Genomic DNA, 27,704 nt, shown 5'->3' with positions numbered 1-27,704 from the left:
TCGAACATTGCTTCTCATGTCGTTGTTGTCTCCGTGATTCTACTTTCGCTTTTTCTCATTCACACGCCCCTATTCCAAGTTGGTAGCAGTGGGCCGATATCAGTGGATTTTCTTTTTTTTTTTTTTTTTTTTTTTTTTTTTTAACCAAAACGATCATTAACAATTTGAAAAAAGGTTTAGTATATTTCAAACTGATATAAATTATTGCACAGTAAAAATAATCGTGGCCTGGTGGGAGATGTCCTTTTCTCTTCGCTGCAACCTCTATCTCACAGAAGAGATGTTGCGAGTTTGTCTCTGCTTTATCGTTATTTTCATGGAAAGCGTTCGACTGAGCTTCAATCTATGGTCCCCCCCTCGCCAAACTTTCACAAGAAACACTCGTCTAGCTGAAAACACTATCACTAATTCCCCCCACTCTTTATCTGTGCCTAAACCTAAACGTAGATTCCATGATCAAAGCTTCTTTCTTAGAACTGCACGCCTGTGGAATTGTCTTCCGTTTTCCTGCTTTCCAGCTGTCTATAATATGGTTGTCTTCAAGTCCAACGTGAACAAGTTTCTGATGAGCCGTTCCACTTAAGTTAACCGAACTTCCATTACTATTGATTACTATATTGTCCTTTTGACTACTGTACACTCTTTAACGCTTATCCTTGAGTGGCCTATCGGCCTTGATAAGTGGTGACGCCTATGTAAAAAACAAAAACAAAAAATCATTGGTGTTTATGCATTTTTAATGTGCTATTTTTAATGGTATTTCCAAATTAAATTCAAGATTTACAATATATTTTTGTCTCATTAAATTGTTCGATGAAAGTACAGAATAATTAATAATTACAAAATACGGTATCACTTACTCGTCTCATGTTCACGTAGAAAAACATTTTTTTGTAGATTTCGGTGTGCAGTTGCCGTCACAACTTTACCGTTTGCATGGTACAGGGTGACCCAAATAAAACGGACCCCAACTCTAATTAGGTCCCGTTTCTTAGTGTTTTCTCCGAATGAAATGAAACTTTGGTCATAAGTAGTTCATTATATTCAAAACGGTGCCCGGAAAACTCGTCCCAGGAAAACTCGTACCCGGAACCCCCCCCCCCTTTTTGCTAGGTAGGAAAACTGGTCCCTTATTGAATAAATATCGATTGAAAACACATTTTATTACCGTTCTTGAAGGAGATATTGTCTTTAAAAGAGACTATGCACCCCCATAATATTTAAAAAAAAATTATTTTTAACTCTTGCTTATAAAAGTAAACTTGATCACGGAGTCAAGATACGAAAAACGAAACCAAATATTTATTAAAAAATACTCTAGTTTTAACACTTTTTGTGTCATTACGAAACAAAAATAAAAGAAAGAAAACATGTATTATCAAAGAAAGAATTTATTTTATTTAGAAGAATTAATTCAGTTTAAACAAAAAAGAAAACACGGTCTTATGTAATTTTGGTATCGCGTTGAAATAATAACGTTATTATTTTGAAAGCCATTCTTAACATGGGGAGGGGGTATCGTTTAAAAGTCATTTCGGGGGCCCTTGTGCAGTACTTAAAAATATACAAATTTATTTTCTTTTGGAGGTGGGGAAGGCTCGTTTTAAAACTATATCTACCTCAGTATTTTCTTTAATTTTCGAACATTTTTTTGTTAAAAATTATTTACTAAGTAACGTTGAGTGCGACATTACTTGTTATTTCTTTTTAACTAAATAAACTCTTTAAAATAAGTTTAAACACCAAAAACTTACAAAGGTAGGTAGAAAACGAAAACTTAGAAAAATCGGTACTAGTGCAGAGAGTGATCCGGACGTAAATAATAACGTTATTATTTAAAAAGCCATTCTTAACATGGGAAGGGGAGGGTGTTTTGTACCTATTTTATAATTCAACCTTACAATTGAATAAAAAACATATCATAAAACTTTAATTAAACTTGGAAATATGATTTAAAAAATAGCGCGGATCACTCTCTGCACTAGCACCGAAAAATCAATTTAATTTTTTTAAAACAATAAACATGTAAAAATATTTTTCAAAATATTATGGGATGTGCATTATTACCTAAAAATATACAAATTTATTTTCTTTTGGAGTGGGATGGGGCTCGTTTTAAAACTATATCTACCTTAATATTTTCTTTAATTTTCTATTTTTGAGCAATTATCCTCCTAAGACGTGATCCTCTTATGTCCGACATTTTTTGTTCATAAGTAACACTCGATATTACTTTTTTTTTTTTTTTTTAACTAAATAAACTCTTTAAAATAAGTTGAAAGACCAAAAACTTTTAAAGCTAGTGAGAAAACAAAAACTTAGAAAAATTAATTTAATTTTTTTAAAACAACAATAAACAAGTAAAAATATTTAAAAAAAATATTATCGGTGTGTATTCTCTTTTAAAGACAATATCTTCTTCAAGAACGGTTATAAAATTTGTTTTCAATCGATATTTATTCAATAAGGGACCAGTTTTCCTACCTAGCAAAAGGGGACGAATTTTCCGGAGACGAGTTTTCCTAAGTTCGTTAAAAATATACAAACTGTAGAATGTATTGTAATGAAATTATTTGCCTAAATATTAAAAATAAAACCGTTCCCTATTAAATTAAAATGCTTGGAGGAGGGGGCAAAGCATATTTTTCAATTTCAATTTCATCGGTACCGTTTTTGCCTAGAAAACACGACAAAACTAATACAGAAAAAACTGTTAAAAGTCGACTTTTCTTTAATTTTCAATTTGGCCTTTTTTTAATCTTAAAAATGTGGCTTTGCTGTTGAATTTGGATTTTTTGGCCTTTTTTTTATCTTAAAAATGTGGGTTTGCTGTTGAATTTGGATTTTTTGGCTTTTTAATCTAAAAAATGTGGCTTTGCTGTTGAATTTGGATTTTTTGGCCTTTTTTAATCTTAAAAATGTGGCTTTGCTGTTGAATTTGGATTTTTTGGCCTTTTTTTATCTTAAAAAAGTGGCTTTGCTGTTGAATTTGGATTTTTTGGCCTTTTTTATCTTAAAAATGTGGCTTTGCTGTTGAATTTGGATTTTTTGGCCTTTTTTAATCTTAAAAATGTGGCTTTGCTGTTGAATTTGGATTTTTTGGCCTTTTTTAATCTTAAAAATGTGGCTTTGCTGTTGAATTTGGATTTTTTGGCCTTTTTTTATCTTAAAAAAGTGGCTTGGCTGTTGAATTTGGATTTTTTGGCCTTTTTTAATCTTAAAAATGTGGCTTTGCTGTTGAATTTGGATTTTTTGGCCTTTTTTTATCTTAAAAATGTGGCTTTGCTGTTGAATTTGGATTTTTTGCCCTTTTTTTATCTTAAAAATGTGGCTTTGCTGTTGAATTTGGATTTTTTGGCCTTTTTTAATCTTAAAAATGTGGCTTTGCTGTTGAATTGGGATTTTTTGGCCTTTTTTTATCTTAAAAATGTGGCGTTGCTGTTGAATTTGGATTTTTTGGCCTTTTTTTAATCTTAAAAATGTGGCTTTGCTGTTGAATTTGGATTTTTTGGCCTTTTTTTATCTTAAAAAAGTGGCTTTGCTGTTGAATTTGGATTTTTTGGCCTTTTTTAATCTTAAAAATGTGGCTTTGCTGTTGAATTTGGATTTTTTGGCCTTTTTTAATCTTAAAAATGTGGCTTTGCTGTTGAATTTGGATTTTTTGGCCTTTTTTAATCTTAAAAATGTGGCTTTGCTGTTGAATTTGGATTTTTTGGCCTTTTTTAATCTTAAAAATGTGGCTTTGCTGTTGAATTTGGATTTTTTGGCCTTTTTTAATCTTAAAAATGTGGCTTTGCTGTTGAATTTGGATTTTTTGGCCTTTTTTTATCTTAAAAATGTGGCTTTGCTGTTGAATTTGGATTTTTTGGCCTTTTTTTATCTTAAAAATGTGGCTTTGCTGTTGAATTTGGATGTTTTGGCCTTTTTTTAATCTTAAAAAAGTGGCTTTGCTGTTGAATTTGGATTTTTTGGCCTTTTTTTATCTTAAAAATGTGGCTTTGCTGTTGAATTTGGATTTTTTGCCCTTTTTTAATCTTAAAAATGTGGCTTTGCTGTTGAATTTGGATTTTTTAGCCTTTTTTAATCTTAAAAATGTGGCTTTGCTGTTGAATTTGGATTTTTTGGCCTTTTTTTATCTTAAAAATGTGGCTTTGCTGTTGAATTTGGATTTTTTGCCCTTTTTTTATCTTAAAAATGTGGCTTTGCTGTTGAATTTGGATTTTTTGGCCTTTTTTAATCTTAAAAATGTGGCTTTGCTGTTGAATTGGGATTTTTTGGCCTTTTTTTATCTTAAAAATGTGGCGTTGCTGTTGAATTTGGATTTTTTGGCCTTTTTTTAATCTTAAAAATGTGGCTTTGCTGTTGAATTTGGATTTTTTGGCCTTTTTTATCTTAAAAAAGTGGCTTTGCTGTTGAATTTGGATTTTTTGGCCTTTTTTAATCTTAAAAATGTGGCTTTGCTGTTGAATTTGGATTTTTTGGCCTTTTTTAATCTTAAAAATGTGGCTTTGCTGTTGAATTTGGATTTTTTGGCCTTTTTTAATCTAAAAAATGTGGCTTTGCTGTTGAATTTGGATTTTTTGGCCTTTTTTAATCTTAAAAATGTGGCTTTGCTGTTGAATTTGGATTTTTTGGCCTTTTTTAATCTTAAAAATGTGGCTTTGCTGTTGAATTTGGATTTTTTGGCCTTTTTTAATCTTAAAAATGTGGCTTTGCTGTTGAATTTGGATTTTTTGGCCTTTTTTAATCTTAAAAATGTGGCTTTGCTGTTGAATTTGGATTTTTTGGCCTTTTTTATCTTAAAAATGTGGCTTTGCTGTTGAATTTGGATTTTTTGGCCTTTTTTTATCTTAAAAATGTGGCTTTGCTGTTGAATTTGGATGTTTTGGCCTTTTTTTTATCTTAAAAAAGTGGCTTTGCTGTTGAATTTGGATTTTTTGGCCTTTTTTTATCTTAAAAATGTGGCTTTGCTGTTGAATTTGGATTTTTTGGCCTTTTTTAATCTTAAAAATGTGGCTTTGCTGTTGAATTTGGATTTTTTGGCCTTTTTTAATCTTAAAAATGTGGCTTTGCTGTTGAATTTGGATTTTTAGGCCTTTTTTTATCTTAAAAATGTGGCTTTGCTGTTGAATTTGGATTTTTTGGCCTTTTTTAATCTTAAAAATGTGGCTTTGCTGTTGAATTTGGATTTTTTGGCCTTTTTTAATCTTAAAAATGTGGCTTTGCTGTTGAATTTGGATTTTTAGGCCTTTTTTTATCTTAAAAATGTGGCTTTGCTGTTGAATTTGGATTTTTTGGCCTTTTTTAATCTTAAAAATGTGGCTTTGCTGTTGAATTTGGATTTTTTGGCCTTTTTTAATCTTAAAAATGTGGCTTTGCTGTTGAATTTGGATTTTTTGGCCTTTTTTAATCTTAAAAATGTGGCTTTGCTGTTGAATTTGGATTTTTAGGCCTTTTTTTATCTTAAAAATGTGGCTTTGCTGTTGAATTTGGATTTTTTGGCCTTTTTTAATCTTAAAAATGTGGCTTTGCTGTTGAATTTGGATTTTTTGGCCTTTTTTAATCTTAAAAATGTGGCTTTGCTGTTGAATTTGGATTTTTTGGCCTTTTTTTATCTTAAAAATGTGGCTTTGCTGTTGAATTTGGATTTTTTGGCCTTTTTTAATCTTAAAAATGTGGCTTTGCTGTTGAATTTGGATTTTTTGGCCTTTTTTAATCTTAAAAATGTGGCTTTGCTGTTGAATTTGGATTTTTTGGCCTTTTTTTATCTTAAAAAAGTGGCTTTGCTGTTGAATTTGGATTTTTTGGCCTTTTTTTATCTTAAAAATGTGGCTTTGCTGTTGAACTTGGATTTTTTGGCCTTTTTTAATCTTAAAAATGTGGCTTTGCTGTTGAATTTGGATTTTTTGGCCTTTTTTAATCTTAAAAATGTGGCTTTGCTGTTGAATTTGGATTTTTTGGCCTTTTTTAATCTTAAAAATGTGGCTTTGCTGTTGAATTTGGATTTTTTGGCCTTTTTTTTATCTTAAAAATGTGGCTTTGCTGTTGAATTTGGATTTTTTGGCCTTTTTTAATCTTAAAAATGTGGCTTTGCTGTTGAATTTGGATTTTTTGGCCTTTTTTATCTTAAAAATGTGGCTTTGCTGTTGAATTTGGATTTTTTGGCCTTTTTTAATCTTAAAAATGTGGCTTTGCTGTTGAATTTGGATTTTTTGGCCTTTTTTTTATCTTAAAGATGTGGCTTTGCTGTTGAATTTGGATTTTTTTGGCCTTTTTTTCTGAAAAATTTGACTTCAAATAACCTCGTTTTTAGATAGACAAGGCAGAGACGGGGGAAGAGGGCTAAGAAAATTCTCTTCATAACCTTTTTTTTTTTTAAACAGGAATATTCACCGGTCACGTGAGAGGGTCGCTATTGTTTTATTGATGATGGCCACAAAATGGGTGTTTAATTTAGTGACCGTTAAACTGATTCCATACACGATAAAAGTCATAAAATTAAAAAAAAAAAAAAAATTTTTTATCTGATATTTAAGTTTGTAATCAATGAAATTAACCAAGAGGGGGATATAAATTGTGGAATTTAGAAATGGGTGGGCGGGGGGGGCAATCTCGTAGACGTCCGCCTTGAAGAGTTTTTAAAATGAATACTTACGTAAATTCTAGTTTAATCAGCAGAGACTTCTTTTTTATCGGTACAGTCAAAGAAAAAATTTCACTAAAGAGAAAGCGGAAGTTGAAAAGAGATCGTTTTAGTAAACATAACTGTATCCAGTTTGTGCGTGAAAAAGATTTCTATTCGACTTTTTTTTCTTTTTTTTTTCAACAGTGTTGGGGCAAAGTGTAAAATTTCACCAAAAATAGTTTCATTAATGATAATGACAAATTCAAAAATAATGACGTAGTCAACCTGTTGGTCTAAGGGCCGTAACTCTAATTTTACATTTTTCAAACGTTAATTTAGGGCGCTGATAAAACCATTTTTTTTCTTTCAAACAAGGAAAATGCTTTTTCAAATACTTTAACAAATGTAACAAAAATTAAAAAAGTAAATATAATAGATAATTTTACTTATTTATTTTTTTTTTTTTACATTTTTTCATATATTTAATCGAAGTAAAAGTAGAGTTACGTCCCTTAGACGAATATGTCTTTATTCATGATTGCCAGAAAGAGTTTTATAAAGGAATGAATATGTTTTATTTGCCGTGTAAAATAGTTCCAGCCAATCAACCGATCAGTTTTCATGCCAGATTAACGCTGATTTTCTAGTCCTTATTTTTAAAAAAATTTTATTATTCAACATCCAAAGTAGAGACCCCTACCCAAACAAAACAAACCCGGTTTAGAGTCCGGTTTAGTTCAGACCGGATGTTGATACGATCACGTGTCATCGTAACGACATCCGGTTTCCACACTAACCAAAACATGTCTTTCCTCCAATTCGTTATGGAGGGAGAAAATAACCCTTTTTCGTTACTTTCTCATATACACTAACTTATTTAAGATTTTAAACGAAAACAAAAAGGAAACCTTAACCTCTCATCATGTCCAGTCCAAATATTTCATTAAGTTACCGACGCCAACAAGAAGAGTTTGTTAGCCAAACGAACGGGACTAGTGTTTTGGAAGTGTCGATTGTAATGTCGATTTTGCCGGCGACCATCATCTTAAGAGACTCCCTTTATTTAGTCGCCCCTTACTTAGCTTCTTCATCGTGAGTATAAAATTAAGGTTCTTATCTAGAAGTGTACATATTTTAAAAACAAAAATGCAGAAAATACATAAAATATTTATGATGTACGTATTCGTTACGGAACAAAGATGTCATATTCCAAAAGTGACGCTGTTTTACAATTTGTCATCGTTCTGAGGGAGACAACTCTCTTTTACTAAGAGATTCGTTCATTTTTCATCTCATAATTTAGAACGCTAATAATGCTGTCAGTAAGTTTCCACGAGCGGTTTACAAAATCATACCTTTATATTTTTGGTGCTTGTGCTATTTTAAAATAGTATTTTCAAGTTAAATTAAAGTTTTACGGGTACTCTTGCATAATTTGACCCGAATTCTCGTTAAGTATGAATAGCGGGAGACCGGCAATCATCGGTGTCAGCCCACCCCCAGCCGAGTGTCGTAACAGTAGGCACCGCCAAAAATGGCCGCAAAATCAAGTTGTTGTTGTTTTTTAAAACTAAATTACATTTATTAAAATCCATTATTTCTGAGTAACTTTTTTTTTCCAGAAAGATAAAACCCTGAATATTATCATATAGAAAACAGAATAATGTAAAACTTTTTCTACTATTTTTAATTCAATTTTAAATGTTAAATTTTCCCCAAAAGTTAACAATTGTTATTTTTTGTCTTGCACAAAAAACGTACTTAAATATTTAAAAAAAAGGGTTTTTGAAATAATTTATTTATTCATTTATTGTCTAACTAAGATTAAGGATGATTTTCTAAGAGAATATGCAAAAATATTATAATATAAGTACCTGAATTTCAAATAATTCCACTTATTCATATATGTAACCAGATATTTCGCGTCGCCGAAGAGTTCAGATCGACTCTGTTTACGTTTTCTTTCGATGAGACGAAAACTATGGAAGACTAAACAGGCCAAAAAAACTTATTTTTCAGTGACGAAAATTTCAATGTATTATTAAGCTGAGGCTGGCCAGTACCAGATGGGTGACCATTTGTATGAGTTTGGTTTTTAATGTGTATGTGTGTGGGGGCCAGGCTCCCCAAAATGGGGGGAGGGGGCAATTTAAAGCAGAATAAAAAAAAATTATTTCAGCGCGTTTGGTCCACCGTAGTCGAAAGGCGGCAAACGTTTTCAAACGAGATCGAAAAAAATGATGCTATTTTTAACACAAAGGGCACAATATTTATCGAATTTTTTTTTTTGTATCGATTATTCAAAGCATGCTCTGTTTAATAATGGTCATGCATTATTCGGCTCGCTAAAAAAAAATTGTTAATTTATTTATCAAAAATTTTAAAATGGCTTTTTTCGTATAAATATAAAAAAATTTTTTTTTTTGTTTTGCTTAACTTAAATTAATTATTTTACTTAACATATTCACCGAATTTCACACTTCAAAACTCAAAAGCGGGATAATTAAACACAATCGAAGTTCTGATATTCAGACGTCAAAATAAGGTATGCAAACAATTTTTTTTTTTTTTTTTTTTTTTAATCTATAATTCTGTCCCTTACAACAACACAATATGTTTTGTTCAGTTTCAGATGATTATTTTAAGCATATTTGTTCCCACTTCAAAACAAGGGGGGGTTTTGTAAGCAAAAAAAAATATATATATAAATATCGTTTATGAAAAATAAGTACACTGTTATAAAGTTCATTCTTCTCCTAATAATCGCTGAAAATTTCGTATTGATCGGATACTTACCTGATTTTTGGTAGATTTTTAAAAAGACGGTCCGTCAAAAAGTACTGACCTGCCCCCCCCAGTTTTGGCGGTGCCTACGTAACAGGCGTCGACTAAAAAACTGAACTGAAAAAAAAACACACACAAAAAAGGATTTGTATTACTGTACACATAGATTCGAAAAAGTTGTCAAAAAACAAATATTATCAAAGGCAAGATAAGTTACTTTTCTACCAAACCGGATACATTTTTTGTGTTTTTATTCAATGTAACATGTTTATTCAGCTCGCAAAACATGCAGTGTTTACCGATGTAATGAAAAATTCAAAATGGCGCTCGACACTCTCTTTAACATGGTAAGTTTGGGAAAATGTGTTATAAATAATAAACCAGATAAAATACTATTTAAAAAACACCGAATATATGTCAACTTATGTCACGGTAACATATAATGAGCGAATTTCTAACAGTATTTTGTCTAGTTTATTATTTATATAGGTACGTGAAAATGCCAAGGCTTTTGCGAGGGTTAAGTGGCACTGGTAACTTGAGTAAGCATAAACTCTGTGCACTCCACTGGGGTATGTGTCATAGATTTGCGCTTAGCATCTGTATCCGTGGGGTTAACTAAACTACACAGCACGGATACTGATGACATAGCACACGTTTAAAAAAACAAAAACACAAAAACAGACCAAATACCAAGGTCTCATGTATGATATAAAAAGAAACTGGAATCTTAGGGAGATATCGATCATACCAGTTATCATAGGTGCCACAGGACTTATGAAGAAGAACCTGAAGTCCTACCTAACTAATATTCCTGGTGAACCAAGTGCAAAAGAGATTCAGACAATTGCACTTAAGGGAACAGCGAGGATACTAAAAAGAGCTCTCGGTTGGTTTCAATAAAAAAGCGGGGCAGTGTTGGCAGCTGGTTTGGCTGCCCCATACCCAGCATTACAATCTTCAAAGGAAGAAAAATAATTTAAAAAAAAAGTATTTGAATTATTTTCATACGTTCAGTAGAAGTCAAAAAAATTTTGAAGTGAAGTTTTGTGTCATTTAAGTCATCATTATTCGACCTGAAGGTAAGTTGTAATAGTTTTGAAACTATATATATTCGTTAATATAGATATTAAACCTTATTTTTGCGAAATATGAAGCCTATATGACTTTACCTTCATTGGTTTTGAGTTTACCTAAAATGTGAAGCCGTTACGAAAATTTACAAAATTTCACTAACGTCATCTTTAACCTATGCACTTTGTTTACAAATATTTTCCGACGGCAATAACACCAGACTACGGCTGGCTAAAAGTATAAAATTTCTTTTAGCATATAAATTATTAAAATTTATTTCAGCATAATGAACTTTTAGGATTTAAATTATTTTGATTTCTTTAAACCAAAACATTTCTCCCCGGCAAAATCAAACGTCAACTTTTATCATTTCGAGCTGCTTTTTTTTCCGTCCATTTGTTACTTTGCTTTTTTTTCTATAATAAACCAATTTACAATTAAAAAAAAATACAAGAGTTATTTTTAAAATTAAAAATAAAACTTTCATAAATATATTTTTTATTATGCACATTTTGCAAACTTTAAATTCTAAAAGTTTTAATAATTTAAAAGAAATTTTAATTTATATGCTTAAAGAAATTTTAATTTATATGCTAAGAGTTCATGAGAAATGTAAAAAAAAATATATTTATTGGTGTTTGTATGAGAAATAAAAAAACGGTGCTTCTGCAGTTTATTCATGGCATTAAAAAAAATGGAAATATTAAAAAAATATACATCGTACGTACTCGTCATGGGATAAAGTATTCATAGAGAAAAAAATCATTTAATTTGATCAGACTTCATATGCGGGGATGTAATATTGCCTTAGAAATTGACTGTATCTTCCGCCCCAGCATCCCCCTTCACCTCTTAATCTTGTAAATAATTGATTAATAAACTTTCAAAATATATTTTTTCTTGTTCTCCATTCAATAAGCTCTCCAGTGATATTTGTTTTTTTGAAATCGGACAAGAAATAAGAAAGTTATGACAAAATAACTGTGAAAAATCTTGATAGCGGTCACAACTTTGTTAAGGAAATCCATTGATTTGATTGTCCAAAATTAGCCTCAAATTTCAGCTTTAGAATTGTTGTAACTTTCTTATTATTTGTCCTACAGAGATGGTTCAAGTATCATTAGAATGCTCTCTGCATACTCTTTCTGATGAGCTGTTCCATTTTGAGATATGTTAACTTTGAATTTTTCTTTCACGTACCTAATTTATAACATCTTTTCCTGAACTTACCGTGTTAAAGAGAGTGTCGGGCGCCATTTTGAATTTTCCAATACATCGGTAAACACTGTATGTTTTTCGAGCTGAATGCACATGTTACATTGAATAAAAACACGAAAAATATATCCAGTTTGGTAGAAAAGTAACTTATCTTGCCTTTGATAACATTTATTTGTTATATATTTGTTTTTTTGACAACTTTTTCGAATCTATGTGTACAGTAATACAAACCCACAAAAAAGCAAAAACAAACCGGAAAAAATGCAAATAATCAAAAGAACAAAAAAAAAAAAAAAAAAAACTACCTTGAAAAATGAAAATATGTTTATTTCATTTTAGGATTCATTTTTCTTTTTTTTCCAAAATATTTATCAATAGAAAGTTTTTTTTTTTTTTTTTTTTTCTCCAAGAAAAGATTTTTTAACCGTATAATTGTTAGGTGCAAGTACAAGTTGTTTTGTTCTTTTGATGGCACTGTCCATTTGTACATCTCCAGGACAAACCATCCTTTACACACCATCTTTTTTTAAGTAAACAATTGTTGCACCTGCCAACCAACCCGCCTTCTCCCTTGAGGCTTGCATTTATGAACATCCATGGACTTAGAACTAATTTAAATGATGTTGAAGCATTTCTCCTAACAAACACCCCGGATATCTTAGCACTAAGTGAGACTAACCTATACTCCTCTATCCCCTCTAACTACTTTAACATGCCTGGATATCTCCCACTCTGCCGTAAGGACTCTGACAGACATATGCACGGGCTTGAAGTATATATTCAAAACACCCTCCCCTTGATTAGAGAAACTAAACTAGAATTGGACGATCAAGCTTTTATGTGCTTTAGACTTAACATGCAACATAACATTAGCTACTTCTATTTTCTCTACCGTTCTCCCTCGACCCAGGACTGTACCCTAATAAACAAAGTCTCTGACAGCATAGATACAGCACTTTCCTCCACACAAGTGCATGTATTTGGTGACTTCAATGTTCACCACAGCAACTGGCTTGGATTTTCTACTCGCACAAACGCAGCTGGTACCACAACACATAACTTCTCTATATCTCATTCCCTATCACAGATGGTTACATTTCCAACCCGTTTCCCAGACCAGCATGAACAATACACATCACTTCTAGATCTGTTTCTGACCACAGTTCCTGATCACTGTGTAACTAATGCCCACAGCCCACTTGGGAACGCCGATCATGCAGTGGTAATGGTTGAAATAGCCTTAAAACTTTAGAGCCAAAACTGAAGAGCTACTGCTCAAAACAACGAGATATTATAAAAAGGCTGACTGGGAAGCCATCAGGAATCTCATTAGGGACGCCCCATGGCAAAATATCTTTTCACTTCCTGCTGAACATTGCACAAATGAGGCCACTGAATGGTTCAAAACGGCAATTGTTACCACTCGCAAATTTTATAGCAAGCCCCACTCTCTACTTGTGCAACTGCAATAGTGCAAAGGCAGCATGTGTACCGCAGATTTAACCGACATAAGTCCAGTTCAAACAGGCAGAAGTATATAGAAGCCAGAAATAACTGTAAGAAAGAAATAGTGACAGCTAAGAGAGAATTTAATGAAACCACTAAAAAACGCATCGAAGCACAGAAATTAGGAACCCGCGACTTCTGGAAAATTTACAACAGTGTAGTAAATAATGGGAAATCACCAATTCCTATGTTATCATAAGAAAGCTTGACACCGCAAAAGCATGTGAACCCGATCTCATCCCTGCTGTGCTATTAAAAATGTGCGCCGCCGAAGTGGCTCCAGTTCTCTCCAAACTTTACAACAAATGCCTTAATGAATCTTGCTTTGCTGCCTGCTGGAAAACTGCTTCTGTAGTACCAGTTTTCAAGAATTCTGGCGAAAGAACTGACCCAGTAAATTATCGCTCCATTAGCCTCCTCCCACTTTTCGCCAAAATATTTGAGACCATAATTAACCAAGCTCTAGTCCATCACCTTACAGATGCTAAACTTTTGACTGACCAACAATATGGATTTAGGCAAGCCCGTTCCACAGCAGACATCCTAACTGTAATCTCAGAACGTATATGTCAGTTACTGGACAAAGCTGGGGAGGGTAGAGCGGTAGCTCTAGATATATCTAAGGCTTTTGACAGGGTATGGCATGAAGGTCTTCTCAGGAAAATCAGATCATATAGTATCCCTGGAAGAATACATAACTTAATTAAATCCTTCTTAGATAAGAGAAAAATCTAGGCTGTCCTCGACGGTCGTACATCTAAACAATATGATATAAATGCGAGAGTGCCTCAGGGGTCTATCCTTGGACCCCTGTTATTCCTAATATTTATAAATGACCTCCCTGACAAAATTGTTTGTGAGATGGGTATATATGCTGACTACACCACGCTCTATAACAGACATGACAGGAAAACAAATGAACACGTATCTAACAAAATGGCAGACACACTAGAGGATGACCTCCGATCTGTAGTGGAATGGGGACATAAATGGATGGTCACATTCAATGCTGCTAAGACTAAACTCGTTTCCTTCAATAATTACAAGAAACCTTCTCTACCACTAATAGCAATGACCAATGACTCTTTATCTGAAAGTACATCTTTTAAACTCCTTGGCCTAACGTTCACATGAAACATGAGTTGGAACAATTACATTGAGAGTATCGCCAGGACCGCTGCAAAGAAGGTGGGTTCTCTCTACTCTGCTAGAAAGCTACTAATGCCTGAAAGTATCCTGTACCTCTATAAAGCCACCATTCGCCCATGTATGGAGTATTGTTGTCACATTTGGGCTGGTACATCTGCTGCTAGTCTCTCGCTCCTAGACAAGGTTCAAAAGAGAGTCGCCAATCTGATAGGTCCTGAACTGTCATCTAAATTTCAGCCTCTGTCCAATCGACGAAACTTTGCATCCCTCTGCCTGTTCTACAAGTACTTTAACGGTGAATGCTCTGACGAACTGCAAGCACTTGTGCCCTCCTCGACGTAAATACTCTCAACAAGCAGCTAAATCCCACCCCTACACAGTAGAGATTCCTAGATGTAAGAGAGCCTTCTATTTTAGTAGTTTCTTCCCCAGGACAGCTAGACTTTTGAATTTTCTTCCAGGTCCCTGCTTCCCCAACTGTACTGACATGCAGAAGTTCAAGTGTAACGTGAACTGACAGCTTGCTACCCAACTCCTTACACAGTACCCCTGATGCCTATGTCCCTGATAGTAGCCCCCTCCCCCTACAACAAAGTGAAAATGTGCCTTGTTTGGGGTGAAAATGTAATAAAAAAAAATTGTTGCACCTCATTGTTTTTTTTTGGGGGGGCAGCGATTTCTTCTCCTGACAATATGAGATTGTCAGCATCGATGTTTTCATTTCTTTTTCTAACATGTATAGATTTATTTTCTTGCTTGTTATTTTTCTGTTTGGCGAGTTTGAAAATATGTTTATCAGCTTTTTTTTTGTTGGTTTTTCCAATTGGAATGTCGTCTGCTTCCATGTAGATAGCGCTTTTCATTAGCTAATCAAACTCCCAAAAATGCAATTAAAACAAAAAATAATAAATAAATAATGAATAAGTAAAATGCAATTAAAAAATATAATAAATAAATAACTAATCAGAAAATAAGTTACCCCACCCCCTTAATATCACCTTAAAAATTACTAAAAGCATAACAGAAAAAAAATTAAATAAATAAAATAAAAAGTCGAGTTAGCGTTTCAACATTTGAACAACGCTCGGCTGACACTGATGATTGCTGGTCTCGCCCGATCCATGCTTGACGGGAATTCACGAGAATTCGGGTCAAATTATGCAAGAGTACCGTTTTACGATTTTTTTTTTTTTTTTTAATTTGTGAACTGAAAGTATAGATTAGTTACAAAACACCCTCCTCTCCCCATGTTAAGAATGGCTTTTGAAATAATAACATTATTTCAGCACAGTTCAATAATTGCACAAGTACCAAGTTTTTCGTTCTTTTTGGAGGGGGGGGCGCTATTCAATTTTAGAACGTATAGTTTTTAACAGGTGCTTCTGCTGTTTAAGTAACCGTTTTTCCATAAATAACGCGCCGACATTAACCGAGCGGAAGAAGCATTTAATATTTCACAAAAATTCTGTTTACATTGGGGGAAGGGGGTAGGGGTGTTGTGGTGGTGGGTTTAACCAACTGGAGGAGATGCCCCCCCCCCCCCGAATCAAGATGGAAAGCAATGGGGGGGGAAACTACTATCTTTACTTGTCTTCATGAGATTACCATGACGCTACAATTTGGAGAGCTGTGGTTGCTGGCACTGATGAGGTGAACATTATTATTAAAATTCCAAATCCACCTTGATTTTAAAACGTTAGTAGCATTTTTATGTTGAAGAGAGCGAGAAAGATTGTATTAGAAATCTTTTTTTTTTTTATAGCGGATGACAGTGATTAAGCTGGCTTTGGTGATGTGGGAGGTCATGTTGGTGATGTTCTCGATGTATGACCAAATGAAGTAGTCCAATGGGTTCAGGTTGTGGGAGGAGGGCGGCCAGTAAGAGAAGGGTACAAAGTTGTAGCAATCCTTCTGAAGCTAAACCGGGGTCTCTTTTGACTTGTGGGCCAGTGCCGAGTCCTGCGGCCACAACTAGAGTCTGCCAACAGACACCTTATTGCAGCAGGGGATCACCACACTCTTCAGCACATCCAAGTATATTTTGGTGTTGACTTTCAAGCTGACTTCAAAGATGTAACGTGGCATGATATGGCTCTCACTTGAAACCACACCAAAGACCATAACCGTAGCCAGAAACTTTGTTTTCATCATCCTGGGAACATCCCCGGTATTCGTGGCAATTCAGCGCTGCAGTTTTAGGTTGCTGGCAATGGTCCTGTTGTCATAACTTGGGTTGGTAGAGAGCATGTGTTATACAGCGGTGGATCTCCGATCTTGCTCGTTGAATATTGTGTCACTTTCAGACATGATAGAAGACTCCTATCGCTCTTAGGATTTGTACACGACTGACCAACTTAGTAGATGGTCTCCAACAAAAAAAGAAAACCTGTTTTCATCAAATGGAAATGGAATCATGTCGTCTTTTCTAAGGCGACAATTTTATCGTTCTATGCTGTAGTCTGATTGGGAGAGATGACCATGTTAGATTTTTGCATATCTTACAGGGACATGTTGATATCTTCCTACATACAGCACCTAGTATTCCCAAATGGTCACCAATCTGGTACTGACCAGGCACAACTAGGAAACTGCCAGCTAGTATATATATATATATATATATATATATATGAGCTGGACGCCTAGCATTGCTTGGTCATACAATACGTTTAAACATGATATTTTAATTTATGCAGATTGCATATGTATTATTATAGAATTCGCTAAAAAAAAAAAAAGATAAGAATGATAATGTGGTTCATCAAATTCCGTCTGTTTGCAATATTACGTCAGCTGATATTTGGGCTTGACGATGAATGCCCTGGAAAAGTCAGTTCTGATTAATGTTTAGTTTTAAAATATATAAAAGAAAAAAATGGTTTGCGGCGATTTTAAATGGTACTTCTCATATCGTAAATTGAACTCATTAACAAGAAAAAATTAAAAATAAAATGGTGAGGTTGAACTTGAACACAGGATCATGCGATCCGTAGTCGAATACTCTACCACTGTCCTATTCTTCCAGATGTCAATAATTCTGTTTTTTATAAGAACAAATACTTTGAGATTTTATTATCTCTCTTGCCGGTGTAATGTATAAAAATTCTTTTGTAAAAATTCTTTTTTTATCTATAAAAAAAAACCTGCTTTTAGGATCGGATTATTTTAATTTTCGATACTTATCGGAGGAATTTCTGTACAACACCTATCTAAGAACACTGCCAGACATATAAATTAGCTTTGTGTGAAATCTGCAAAAGATATGCTCAGCCATTTGGGAACCTATAAGGAAGGAACTCGCACACACATAAAGTGACTTATATATATGTCATCCACATACAGTACTGTTTCGCTGTTTCACAGCTCATAAGTGCTGCTACACAGGCAACTGCATCAAGCCAGGATTGAAACCCGACCGCCCAAATGATAGTCAAGGCTTCTCACTATTATGCTATACAGCTGATGCTGTGTAGGTAATGAATTAACGATGTTTTGACATTGTCCAAATGCCTCCGCTTGATTTGTTTACACAAAGAGCGTTGCTTAATACGCTAATGGCAGTTTGTTTATTTATATATATATATATATATTTTAAAATTCATCATTCAATAAGATAAAAAGCTATAGCAAACATCTAAATGAGTATTTTAACCATAGTTCCTGATTTCAAAAAGCGAAAAATTAAAAGGTAAATATCTCTATATATTTTTAAAGCAAACTTATAATGTAAATTCAAATCTATATTTTTCTCTACTTATTTCTATCTCTAACCCATATTAATTTTCTTATAAATTTTAAATCCAGACCTTTTATTTCAATTTTTTCAGATTCATCTGCCTTACTTTTAATGCTAGGTTTATTTATGGTGTCTTTTAAATTCAATAAAAACCCTTCAAAATTTGCTGACGAGGAGACCTTGCTTATTAAAAAACTATATGTAATTATTGTACGTAACTTGATGTATACCACAATAAAAAGCATTGTTTTCCGAAACGATCGTACAGATAATTGATTTTGTTGTTCCTTCTTATGAAACGGATTTTTAATTTAATTATAATTTGATTTTTAAATTTTAAATTATCAATCACATTACTTAATATTGAATTAGCTCTAGGATATTTACCTATCGAGCTTATTATATATCTAAATTACAACGAGCACTTTCTCTTTCCTGTATTTTAATTAAACTAGTAATTTCACTGTTACATTAAAATACACTCAGCTCTTTAGACTATTGTTCTAATCTCCTTTAAATAAATAAATAAATATATATATATATATATATATATATATATATATATAATGTATCATGGCTAGTCTGTAGATTTACTGATGAAAATGTTATGTAAAATGTTAGCTAGATAGGTTGACTGACCAATGGGCGAAGCAATGGACGTAAAGATAACTGGACATGCATATAAAAAGTTTTTAATTTTTCTAAATAACAGGTGATTGTGTTTTCTTTTAAAAAATATCCAAAGTGTCATTTAACCCTAAAACGTCTTTTAAATTTCTCGTTTCAGGTTCAAATCCCTGTTTGACTTTTTGATTGTCATCGTCATCTCTGAATTGTCGTTGACCATCTTCAGCGACCATGTTGTGCTGGTGCTGTCAGCGACTGTGGTCACCATTGTGCTTCTGCTGACACCCTTCGCGTCCGACGCACGAGACGTCTGCAGGAACCTTCTTCAATCATCCAACATCCTCCACAAATCCGTTTTCCCCAACCACAACAAACGACAATGTCTTAGGTTCATTACTTATGCACGTGCCTGCGTCAATATCGCCACAGCGATCTGCATTTTAGCTGTTGACTTTCGTATTTATCCACGGCGCTTTGCCAAGACGGAGACATTTGGAACGGGTGTCATGGATGCTGGTGTTGGCCTTTTTGTCATGTCCAATGCCCTGGTGGCACCCGAAGCACGACATAAAACAGTTCATTACAGGTAAGAAGTGATCCTGCATGAGTGACTATCGTCTGTACACAAGGGAAAGCAAAATTCTTGCCAAAAATACTGATATCTTTTCTTTCTTCTTTGCATGCCTTTAAAACATTTTTTTTTTTTTTTTACATAGGAGTCACCACTTATCGAGACACGGAAGCCACTCGAGGATAAGAGTTAATGAATTTACGGTAGTCAATAGGACAATATCGTAGTAATCGTTAATAGTAGAAATTTGGTAAATTTTTTTTTTTTTCTTCATTTACAAAGAAGTCACCACTTATCAAGTCCTGGAGGCCACTCGAGGATAAGGGTTAATGGGTGTACGTAAGTAGTGGAAATTTTGTAAATTGGATTATTTAGGGGGATGGTTGATCAAGAACTTATTTAGATCGGACTTGAAGACGACCATATTGTAGTTAGCTGTAAAACAGGGAAATGGAAAAGAGTTCAATAGGTGTTCAGTCCTAAGAAAGAAACTTTGTTCATGGAATCTACGTTTAGGTTTAGGCATAGATAAAGAGTAGGGGAAATTATTGATAGTGTTTTCAGCTGGACTAGTGTTTTTCGTAAAAGTTTGGCAAGGGGGGAAGCATAGATTGGAGCTCAGACGAGCACTTGCCATGAAAATAACGACAGAGTATAGACAAACTCGCAATGTTTCTTATGGGAAAGCATGTAGTCATATTGGTCGAACCACACTTGTCTTATGTTCACAAAATTGTTAAAGTTGATTTTTTTTTTTTTTGAATTCTTTGGCCCACTGTTCTCATCTTGAATTTTATTTGCACATTTAGGTCGATGTAACTTCCGACCTTTTTTGGGTGTACCTTGTCGATCTCGGTGGAATCTTTTTGCTGAATCTTGTTCATTACTATGCAGGGCATTAAAAAAGTAATGCCCCCTATTTTTTAAATTCCACCTGAAGGGATCAGAGGGGATTACAAATGGTCACTCGTTTTAATGGTGTCACTTCCATCTTTGTAGCTCTTTAACTCTTTGAGTAAAAAAAAAGAAAAGAAAAGGAGGCTTTACTTTTGGAATGGTCCATATATATATATATATATATGTATATATACTCCTATTAATCTGTTTTTTTTTGTTTTTTTTTGTGCGTATTGCTATTCGTATTAAAATTAAAAAACCCTTTTTTCTATTTAAAAAGAAAATACAACTTTCTTATATATGAGTTGTGGAATTGCATTCATCTGCAAAAGATCTAGCTAATTTGCATATTCTTTTAAACATTCACTTTAATTCCTTGTTAGTTTTTTCGGTTTTCTTATAGGATGATCATCTTTAGTTAATTATTATTAATTTATTCAGTTATGTAGAAGAGTAACTTGCTTTTGATTACATTTATCATTTTTTTTGACAACTTTTTCGTACCTCTGTGGATTGTAATACAAACATTCTTGTTCAATTGACCTATAATGACTGTAGATTAAATTTAATGCAAATCTGAAATATTTGAATTTTTATTTGGGAAAAATGGATACATAAATCTATCTAGAAAATCTATTGTAGCCCCCAAATTATATCTCTTACCAAGAAATATTTAGAAGTATAATGGATTTGGCAGGATTATCTGCCCCTGCATAGATTAGAGGATCATAACTAGGGCTATGACAACAGCATATTCTTTTCTCTGTTTTCATTCTCAAGTATATATCCATTGATATTTTATGTTTTTATGTAGAGTGATGTAATTCTCAGTTGACTAATTGTGTCTAACTGCGTTGGATATATACTCGAGAGTCAAAACAATGAAAAGAATATGCTGTTGTCATAGGCCTAACTATAACAAAAATAAGGAAATTCAAAATGGACGATGCAACTGAAATTAGCTTAACAACAGGCAATCAATTCCTCTTCATTTTGTACAATTGTTAAATAAGTAATTAAAAAAAAAAAAGTTTTAATCTCCGTAGAATCGTTTTCATCCATTTATTTCTTCATATTTGTGTCTTCCAATTCACACATCTTTGCAGCACAAACAAACAGATACTCTCCATTATAATGAGATGTTTTTAATTTGTAGATCGTTGTTAGACAAGATGTCGCAGTTGTTTGTTTCCGTGAAGTCGTGCGTGCCCTTGCTGACCCTTGGTTTAAGCCGTGTCATGGTCATTAAAGGGATCGAATATCAAGAACACGTTTCTGAATACGGGACACATTGGAACTTTTTCTTTACGTTAGCCGCGGTCAAGGTAAGTGGAGATGGGAGTTTATTTCTAAAAAATAATTTTCTTTGTTTTCACAAAAGAAAAAAACAAAAATATTTTTTTAGACCAAAATCCTTCATATAATTATTTTTGATAGCCTGAGAAGATGGTACCATGATGAACAAAAATATACCCCCGCCCTCTTTTCAAAGACAGTGGTGTAATGATGAACGGATATATACTATCCTAGATAGGAGGATATAACGCTTGAAAGGATGCTTTCATGACAACCGAACAGATACTACACTATTCCCGGTTATAGTCAGCTAACATACTTCATCACTTCCGGTGTAGCACTACCGTTCGTACTTTTCTCAATAACTATACCTTGGAATTTTTTGAAATTTTGCGCAAACATTAAACATGATATGAGTAAAAAAATAACAGAACTGATTTTCCGGGAAAACTTTGGTTGGTCCCCTAGGGGTGCCTTCCGGGTTAAAATGGCTAAAATTGACACTTTTGTGCTCTAGGGTCTGCCAAATGATTGTGAAAAATGGACCGCATGATCCCATGACATCAGATTTGTGTTAACTATACGAACTATGGAAAAGCAGAAGCGACTTAATGATTTTTTCAAAACCTTTGTTTATCTTTTTCAAACTGCAATTAATAATTAATCTTTGTTATAATTTTGTTAGGTTTTAAGTTTTACACAGTTTAACGATTAATAATATTATAAACATTTGTATATTAAATATGAAATACGGTTTTACTGAATGTTCATTTGGTTACCTACGGGGTTCCATATTTTGTTTGGTAAAAAGAGACATAGAAAATATGAGGGGGGGGGCCTACAAAATGCTTAATATTTGGCCAATAATATTTTCAAATCTGTTTTAATCTGGCGATAAAATAGCTGACAAGAGCCATGTTTATATTAAAACTTAATATTTAAAAAAAATTTAAACACAATTAAAAATCTATGTTGTAACGGAACATTTTGAAATGATGGAATTTTAATCGTTTTAATCTTTTAAAAATTAATTAATTTTTAGGAAGTTTCTTTTTCTTGGCAATTCAACTGATTAGAGTATGTATTAACTTGAAAAAACGCTATTTAAAAAAAAAAAAACTTAATACTAAATTTATATCATTTTTTAATTGCAACTTCAAGGTAATGTTTTGTTCAATACGTGTATTTGAATTAAAAAAAAAAATAAATATGTTTTACTTATTTTAACTCTTATGTTTCATAATAAATAGAAGTGTCAATAGATTTAAATATATTTTGTTCAAATTTTGAAAAAAATAAATATGGGGGAGGGGGACACGCACTAAAAAAAAATATTTTCCCTTATATATTTTATGGAAACTGCATTTTTTTATGTAATTTCACTCTAAAATGGATAAGTATCTAAAATTTCACGAAAATCTGACCATTAGTTGATTTTTACTAGATTTATTAAACACGGGTATGTTTTCACGTTCAAAATGCTTCCTATATGGGAATGTTATTTTAAAGCGCCAATTATGTAAACACGATTTTCGTCTCGCAATTTCATTATTTTCGTAGGATGAAAAACACTTTAAAAAATTATTACTAGTTCATTTTGCCCTTCTTTTAAATGGTACAAAATCTATATCGATAATATTAATTTATAATAAAATTACATTGTTTTACATATGGGGAGGGGTAATTCTATGGTGACTTTTGGTAGTGCCTATTGTGCTCATTAAAAAAAAATGAATGCCTTGGATTTTTATAAAACTTTCTGAAAAGTTGAAACTAACTAATTTCTATATAATTTTGTTTGTCTATACTTCGCGATAACTTTTTTTGTACCCCAGGGGCTCTTTTAGGGCTAATAAAAACACTCCATTTTTGGGACTATTTTACCATATTTGTCCAAAATGAGTTTCTAATTTCAATTTTTTTAGATTTGCAAAAAAAAAAAAAAAATTCTTTTTTTTTTTTTTTTTTTTTTTTTTTGCATATCTATATATCTATAAAAGTGAATGGATCTGTCTGTCTGTCTGTCTACATTTTCCTTCGCAATAAGTCTGTTAATTTTCAGTCTATAGACTCAAAATTTGATATACAGGGTACTGAGATTTGGGAAAATCTATGTGATCGGTTTTCAGTCAGAAATTTGACTGTTAAGGGGTCAAAGTTCAACGATTCGACCTTTGAGAACTCTACCAAACTCCGACAATTTTGAGTCTAAACACTTGAAATTTTAGATATAGGTTTCTTGGACATGGATCTAACTTAATAACTCGATTTGAGCCCAAAACAATACATTTTAAGGGGTCATAAAGTTAAAAAAATTGACCACTTTTTTTTTTTTTTTTTGCTCAGCATACACCTCCAAACACCCGGGCAACGCCGGGCACCCATGCTAGTACATATATCTTTCCGAAGTCGCTTTCATTACGCTTGCAAGTTATCTCCCCTGAATCATTTACAGTATAAGTTATCTCCCCTTTTGCTCTTATCCTTGATATCCTAACACATGATAGCTTACACAATTGATACTTCTGAGTTAGCTGGTGAATGTTTGGCATCCAGTAGGATGCCCCATCCACAGCTTGAACAAACTGATAAGAAAATTGACCCCCCCCCCAAAAAAAACCCCCCAGTTCTTACTGGTTAATTCTTACATAGATTTTTCAAGTTCCATTTGAATAGTCTTGTGTTGTAAGCCATGTTTAGTTTCAGAAGAGTTTCCGATGGGTAGTTATTCTATACAAGTCCTCGAGATGACGAGTTCTCAGTAGACAGCTGTTCTGTACAGGTTCCGGACTTTATAATTTTGTAGCTAAAGAGAAAAACAGATTCTTTCCGTGTTGACACGAAGAAAACATATGCAATGTTGCTAAAAAAAGGTTTAATTTTTATGCAGCAATTCTGGTTTCTGATTGGTTGATAGCAGAACCTGAATGAATTTGATTCGTCAGTTTCTAGCAGCATCGTTTATGAATAGAATCCCTCAACTGTGAGGGACCATGCCTCATTATAGGTAAAAAATTTGGCAACAAATAGTATTGTTTTTTTTTAGTACAGAATATTTAACTAAATGTACCTCTTCACATGTTTGTGATAAGTTTCTAATTAATGACTTTATTTTTTCATCACTGTCCGTAAATCAAGGCCCGGGGGGTCACTCGAGGATAAGGGTTAATGAGTGTACAGCAGTAGTCAATGCAAAAAATGTGATAATCGTTAGTATTAGGAATTGGGTCAATTGGATTACTTAAGGGGACGACTCATCAAGAACTTGTTCACATTGGACTTGAAGATAACCATATTGTAGTCAGTTCGAAAGCAGGAAAACGGAACAAAGTTTCACAGGCGTGCTTTTCTAAGAAAGAAGCTTTGTTCATGGAATGTTTAGGCATAGATGAAGAGTAGGGGAAATTATTGATAGTGATTTCAGCTAGACCAGTGTTTCTCGTGAAAGTTTGGTGAGGGGTGGGGAGACCATAGATTGGAGCTCAGACGAGCACTTGCCATGAAAATAACGATAAAGCAGAGGCAAGCTCGTAGTATCTCTTCTGTGGTAAAGAGGTTGCAAGGAAGAGAAAAGGGCATTCCCCACTAGGCTATGAAGTCAATTTTGAACTCTGTCAATGTAGGATAAGCTGTTTCTAGCAGCTTCTGCCCTCATGTGGCAACATCCTTGGGCATACTTGGCTCTTATACAGGTAGAGAATTGCATCAGCAGTGAGATATCTACTGGAGCGGTAGAATGATCCCATGATTTTTCCAGCAACCTTGGCAACAGATTTGATGTAAGTGTTCCGTCTCAGATTAGGAGTAAAGGTCAGATCTAGAAGCTTGTTAAAACATGGAGCCTCCCCAAGATGAGAGCCATTCATTTCAATTGATGCCAGATGGGGATCAGAGCATTGATGATGTAAAAATAGAAGCTTGGTTTCAGATGCATTAAAATTAACCAGCCACCTCTTTCCCCATTGCACCACCTGATCAAGATCAGCAGAGAAAGAATAAGAAAGAACTTGGTCGTTTTTAACTTATTAAACTTATTAAACTTTTACTTATATGTTTTTTAGTAAAACTATTATTACTAATACTGCTACAAGAACAGCAGCCTGTTCTTGTGAGTAAATATGAAATAGGATAGTGAAGGATTCGAACTTGCTAAGCTAGATTTGGAATTGAGAATTCCAATCATAAGTTAAAATAAACACAGAATGTTATTATAAAATGGAATGCAGAATTACCATTGTTTAGCTCACACTAAATAGTTAGATATCTGTTTATTGAAAAAGGAATGTAATGATGAATTTTGTTTTTGTTATAAAAATGAAAATTAAAATAAGGAATTTAAAAACGGACAATGGAAAATGTTATTTGTAAAGTGGGTTACGTAAATTAGGTTAGAGAAGGCATGTCATGCCATGTGTCTGATATGCATGTGCTGGTCATGCAATGACGTCATGAGTTATGAATTTAGTTAGTTGAATCAGGTGAGATCAGATCGGTTGCAGATCAGAGAAGCAGAGAGGTTCAGATCGATTCTCAGTTAGAGTCAGGGCATCCTCTTGGAAGCGAGAGGCTTAGAAGGAACCATGTAACAACTTTGAATCCCTGAAGTACAGAATCATTTCCGACTGGTCGAAGAATAAACTATCAACATGTTTTTATAACTGCCGTCTTTCTGTGTTCATCATTACAACGAGAAAGGTAATGTGTTTATATTATATGTACGACTGTCAAAAGTAATTGCCAAACGCACTATCTCTCGGTCTATCTGTCAGTGTATCATAAATCTCCTCTTGTTTAATTACATGCTCGGCTCTCCTGTAGTAACCTGTACTCTACCTGTCGGTCTCGTTATATATAAGACCTGTCTCCATCTTTCAACAATATGAACACTCACAATGAATATATATAATATCTAGCATCTCACAACAACAAAGATATAAAATACGTCATCCCTTCTAATAAGAACTATGCAACAATACTATGTAAAAAAGAAACGTACAAACGAAACAGGGAACATTGACAAAAGTAACAAATATTTCTTGCGATGTGTTTTCAAAATTTGTGGGGGTTTGTGTTCGTGGCAGATCGTTCAATGTTGGACATAAAATTTCTAATTTCCTGATCACTTTATGGTTTGATTATGAGTTATCGCCCTTTATCATTTGATTTAACCAATGTCGTCATTATCATCATCGTAATCAAAATAGGGAAAACATTTTTATGGCAGTATGTAAAATTATGATTCGATGAAGACTTTTGTTAAATCAAAGGATAAAAGGAGATAACTTAAAATTCAAATGATTCAAGGACGATAATTTGCAATTCACATTCAGCGTACTAAAAAATATTAAAAGAAAAAGAAAAGAAAAAGAATAGCTCATCTCTATATAAATAAAATGAACTCATTTTTTCGCGTCTGATTTTGACATTAATAGGATTAAAAATCGAGATATTTCATGCAAATATAATATGCACAAACGGCAGAACAATATCTGAGGTGTGTTATAGGCTTATTATTTCTCAAATTCCTCGATAATCTTAGATTTCTATACTTTTTCTGCTGAGAAGTCACGGCCAAAATCGGTTAAGATCAATGGAAGTGGTAAAATATTTTCTCTCTAATAAATTCCTCCTCCCCCTGCCACCACTTAACACCGTTTGGGGATCGTTCACAAGGAACAGTTGAGAAGAGAACACCGGTTTGGCTTCGTAGTTCTTTCATGTGAAGTTATTTAAAATCACTAAACTAAGCTGCAGTGCTCTGTGGCGTAGTGGTTAGCGTGCTGGACAATTCACATTATATTTTCACGTTCGTGCCGACCTACCGTAGTCGTTTTTTTTTTTTTTTTTGTTTTTTTTCCTAAACAACTGGAATGGACTTTTCTTGGTGGCCGAACTGTTAACGTTGCAGATGTTTTTTTTTTTTTTTTTTTCACACTTTATTTTCCTACTTTTACTCATGACTCCGGGTTTGATCCTTCCTACTACCATAACATTTTTTAAAATCCCCCCCCCCCGTCCCGGAAACAAACACTCGGGCAACGCCGGGTACCCCCGCTAGTTATTTTATAAAGTTGTTTGAAGTTAGAACAGCGAATCATGTCATATAAATTTTTATTAAATTAATAAAATTTTATTTTTTTTTCTTAGAATTTTCATAATATTAATCTTTTTCAAAAACTCTGGTTTTCTTCATTCCACTGGTATTAACCACGAAGGGTAGCCAA

At 33.4% G+C, this 27,704-nt stretch overlaps 1 protein-coding gene and 1 long non-coding RNA gene across 4 annotated transcripts in view; one reads left to right on the top strand and one right to left on the bottom strand.

The window, feature by feature from the left end:
* Positions 1-6,894, bottom strand: part of LOC145296116 (uncharacterized) — a 111,486-nt gene extending 104,592 nt beyond the window's left edge. Inside the window, exon 1 of the long non-coding RNA XR_013869967.1 lies at positions 6,656-6,894. This is a non-coding gene — a long non-coding RNA (uncharacterized LOC145296116). The remainder of the gene's footprint in view (positions 1-6,655) is intronic.
* A 465-nt stretch (positions 6,895-7,359) lies between these two features.
* LOC145296114 (glucosaminyl-phosphatidylinositol-acyltransferase PIGW-like) overlaps positions 7,360-27,704 on the top strand; it is a 51,819-nt gene continuing 31,474 nt past the window's right edge. Inside the window, exons 1-3 of one of the 3 annotated variants that reach the window (XM_080142256.1) lie at positions 7,360-7,717; positions 18,877-19,302; positions 21,341-21,509. In XM_080142256.1, coding sequence (XP_079998382.1) covers positions 7,548-7,717; positions 18,877-19,302; positions 21,341-21,509 — 765 coding nt within the window. In that variant the 5' untranslated portion in view covers positions 7,360-7,547. Of the gene's footprint in view, positions 7,718-15,912; positions 16,007-17,903; positions 18,042-18,876; positions 19,303-21,340; positions 21,510-27,704 lie in introns of those variants that run through there. The other 2 variants (XM_080142257.1, XM_080142258.1) reach the window with 2 other exon arrangements.

Source organism: Euprymna scolopes, chromosome 16 (genome assembly GCF_053919585.1).
Source record: "Euprymna scolopes isolate OS-2025 chromosome 16, ASM5391958v1, whole genome shotgun sequence".
In the NCBI taxonomy this organism is placed as follows: Eukaryota; Metazoa; Mollusca; class Cephalopoda; order Sepiida; family Sepiolidae; genus Euprymna; species Euprymna scolopes.
The sequence above is the reverse complement of the archived record's forward strand: the minus strand, read 5'-3'. Positions and strand labels throughout refer to the sequence as shown.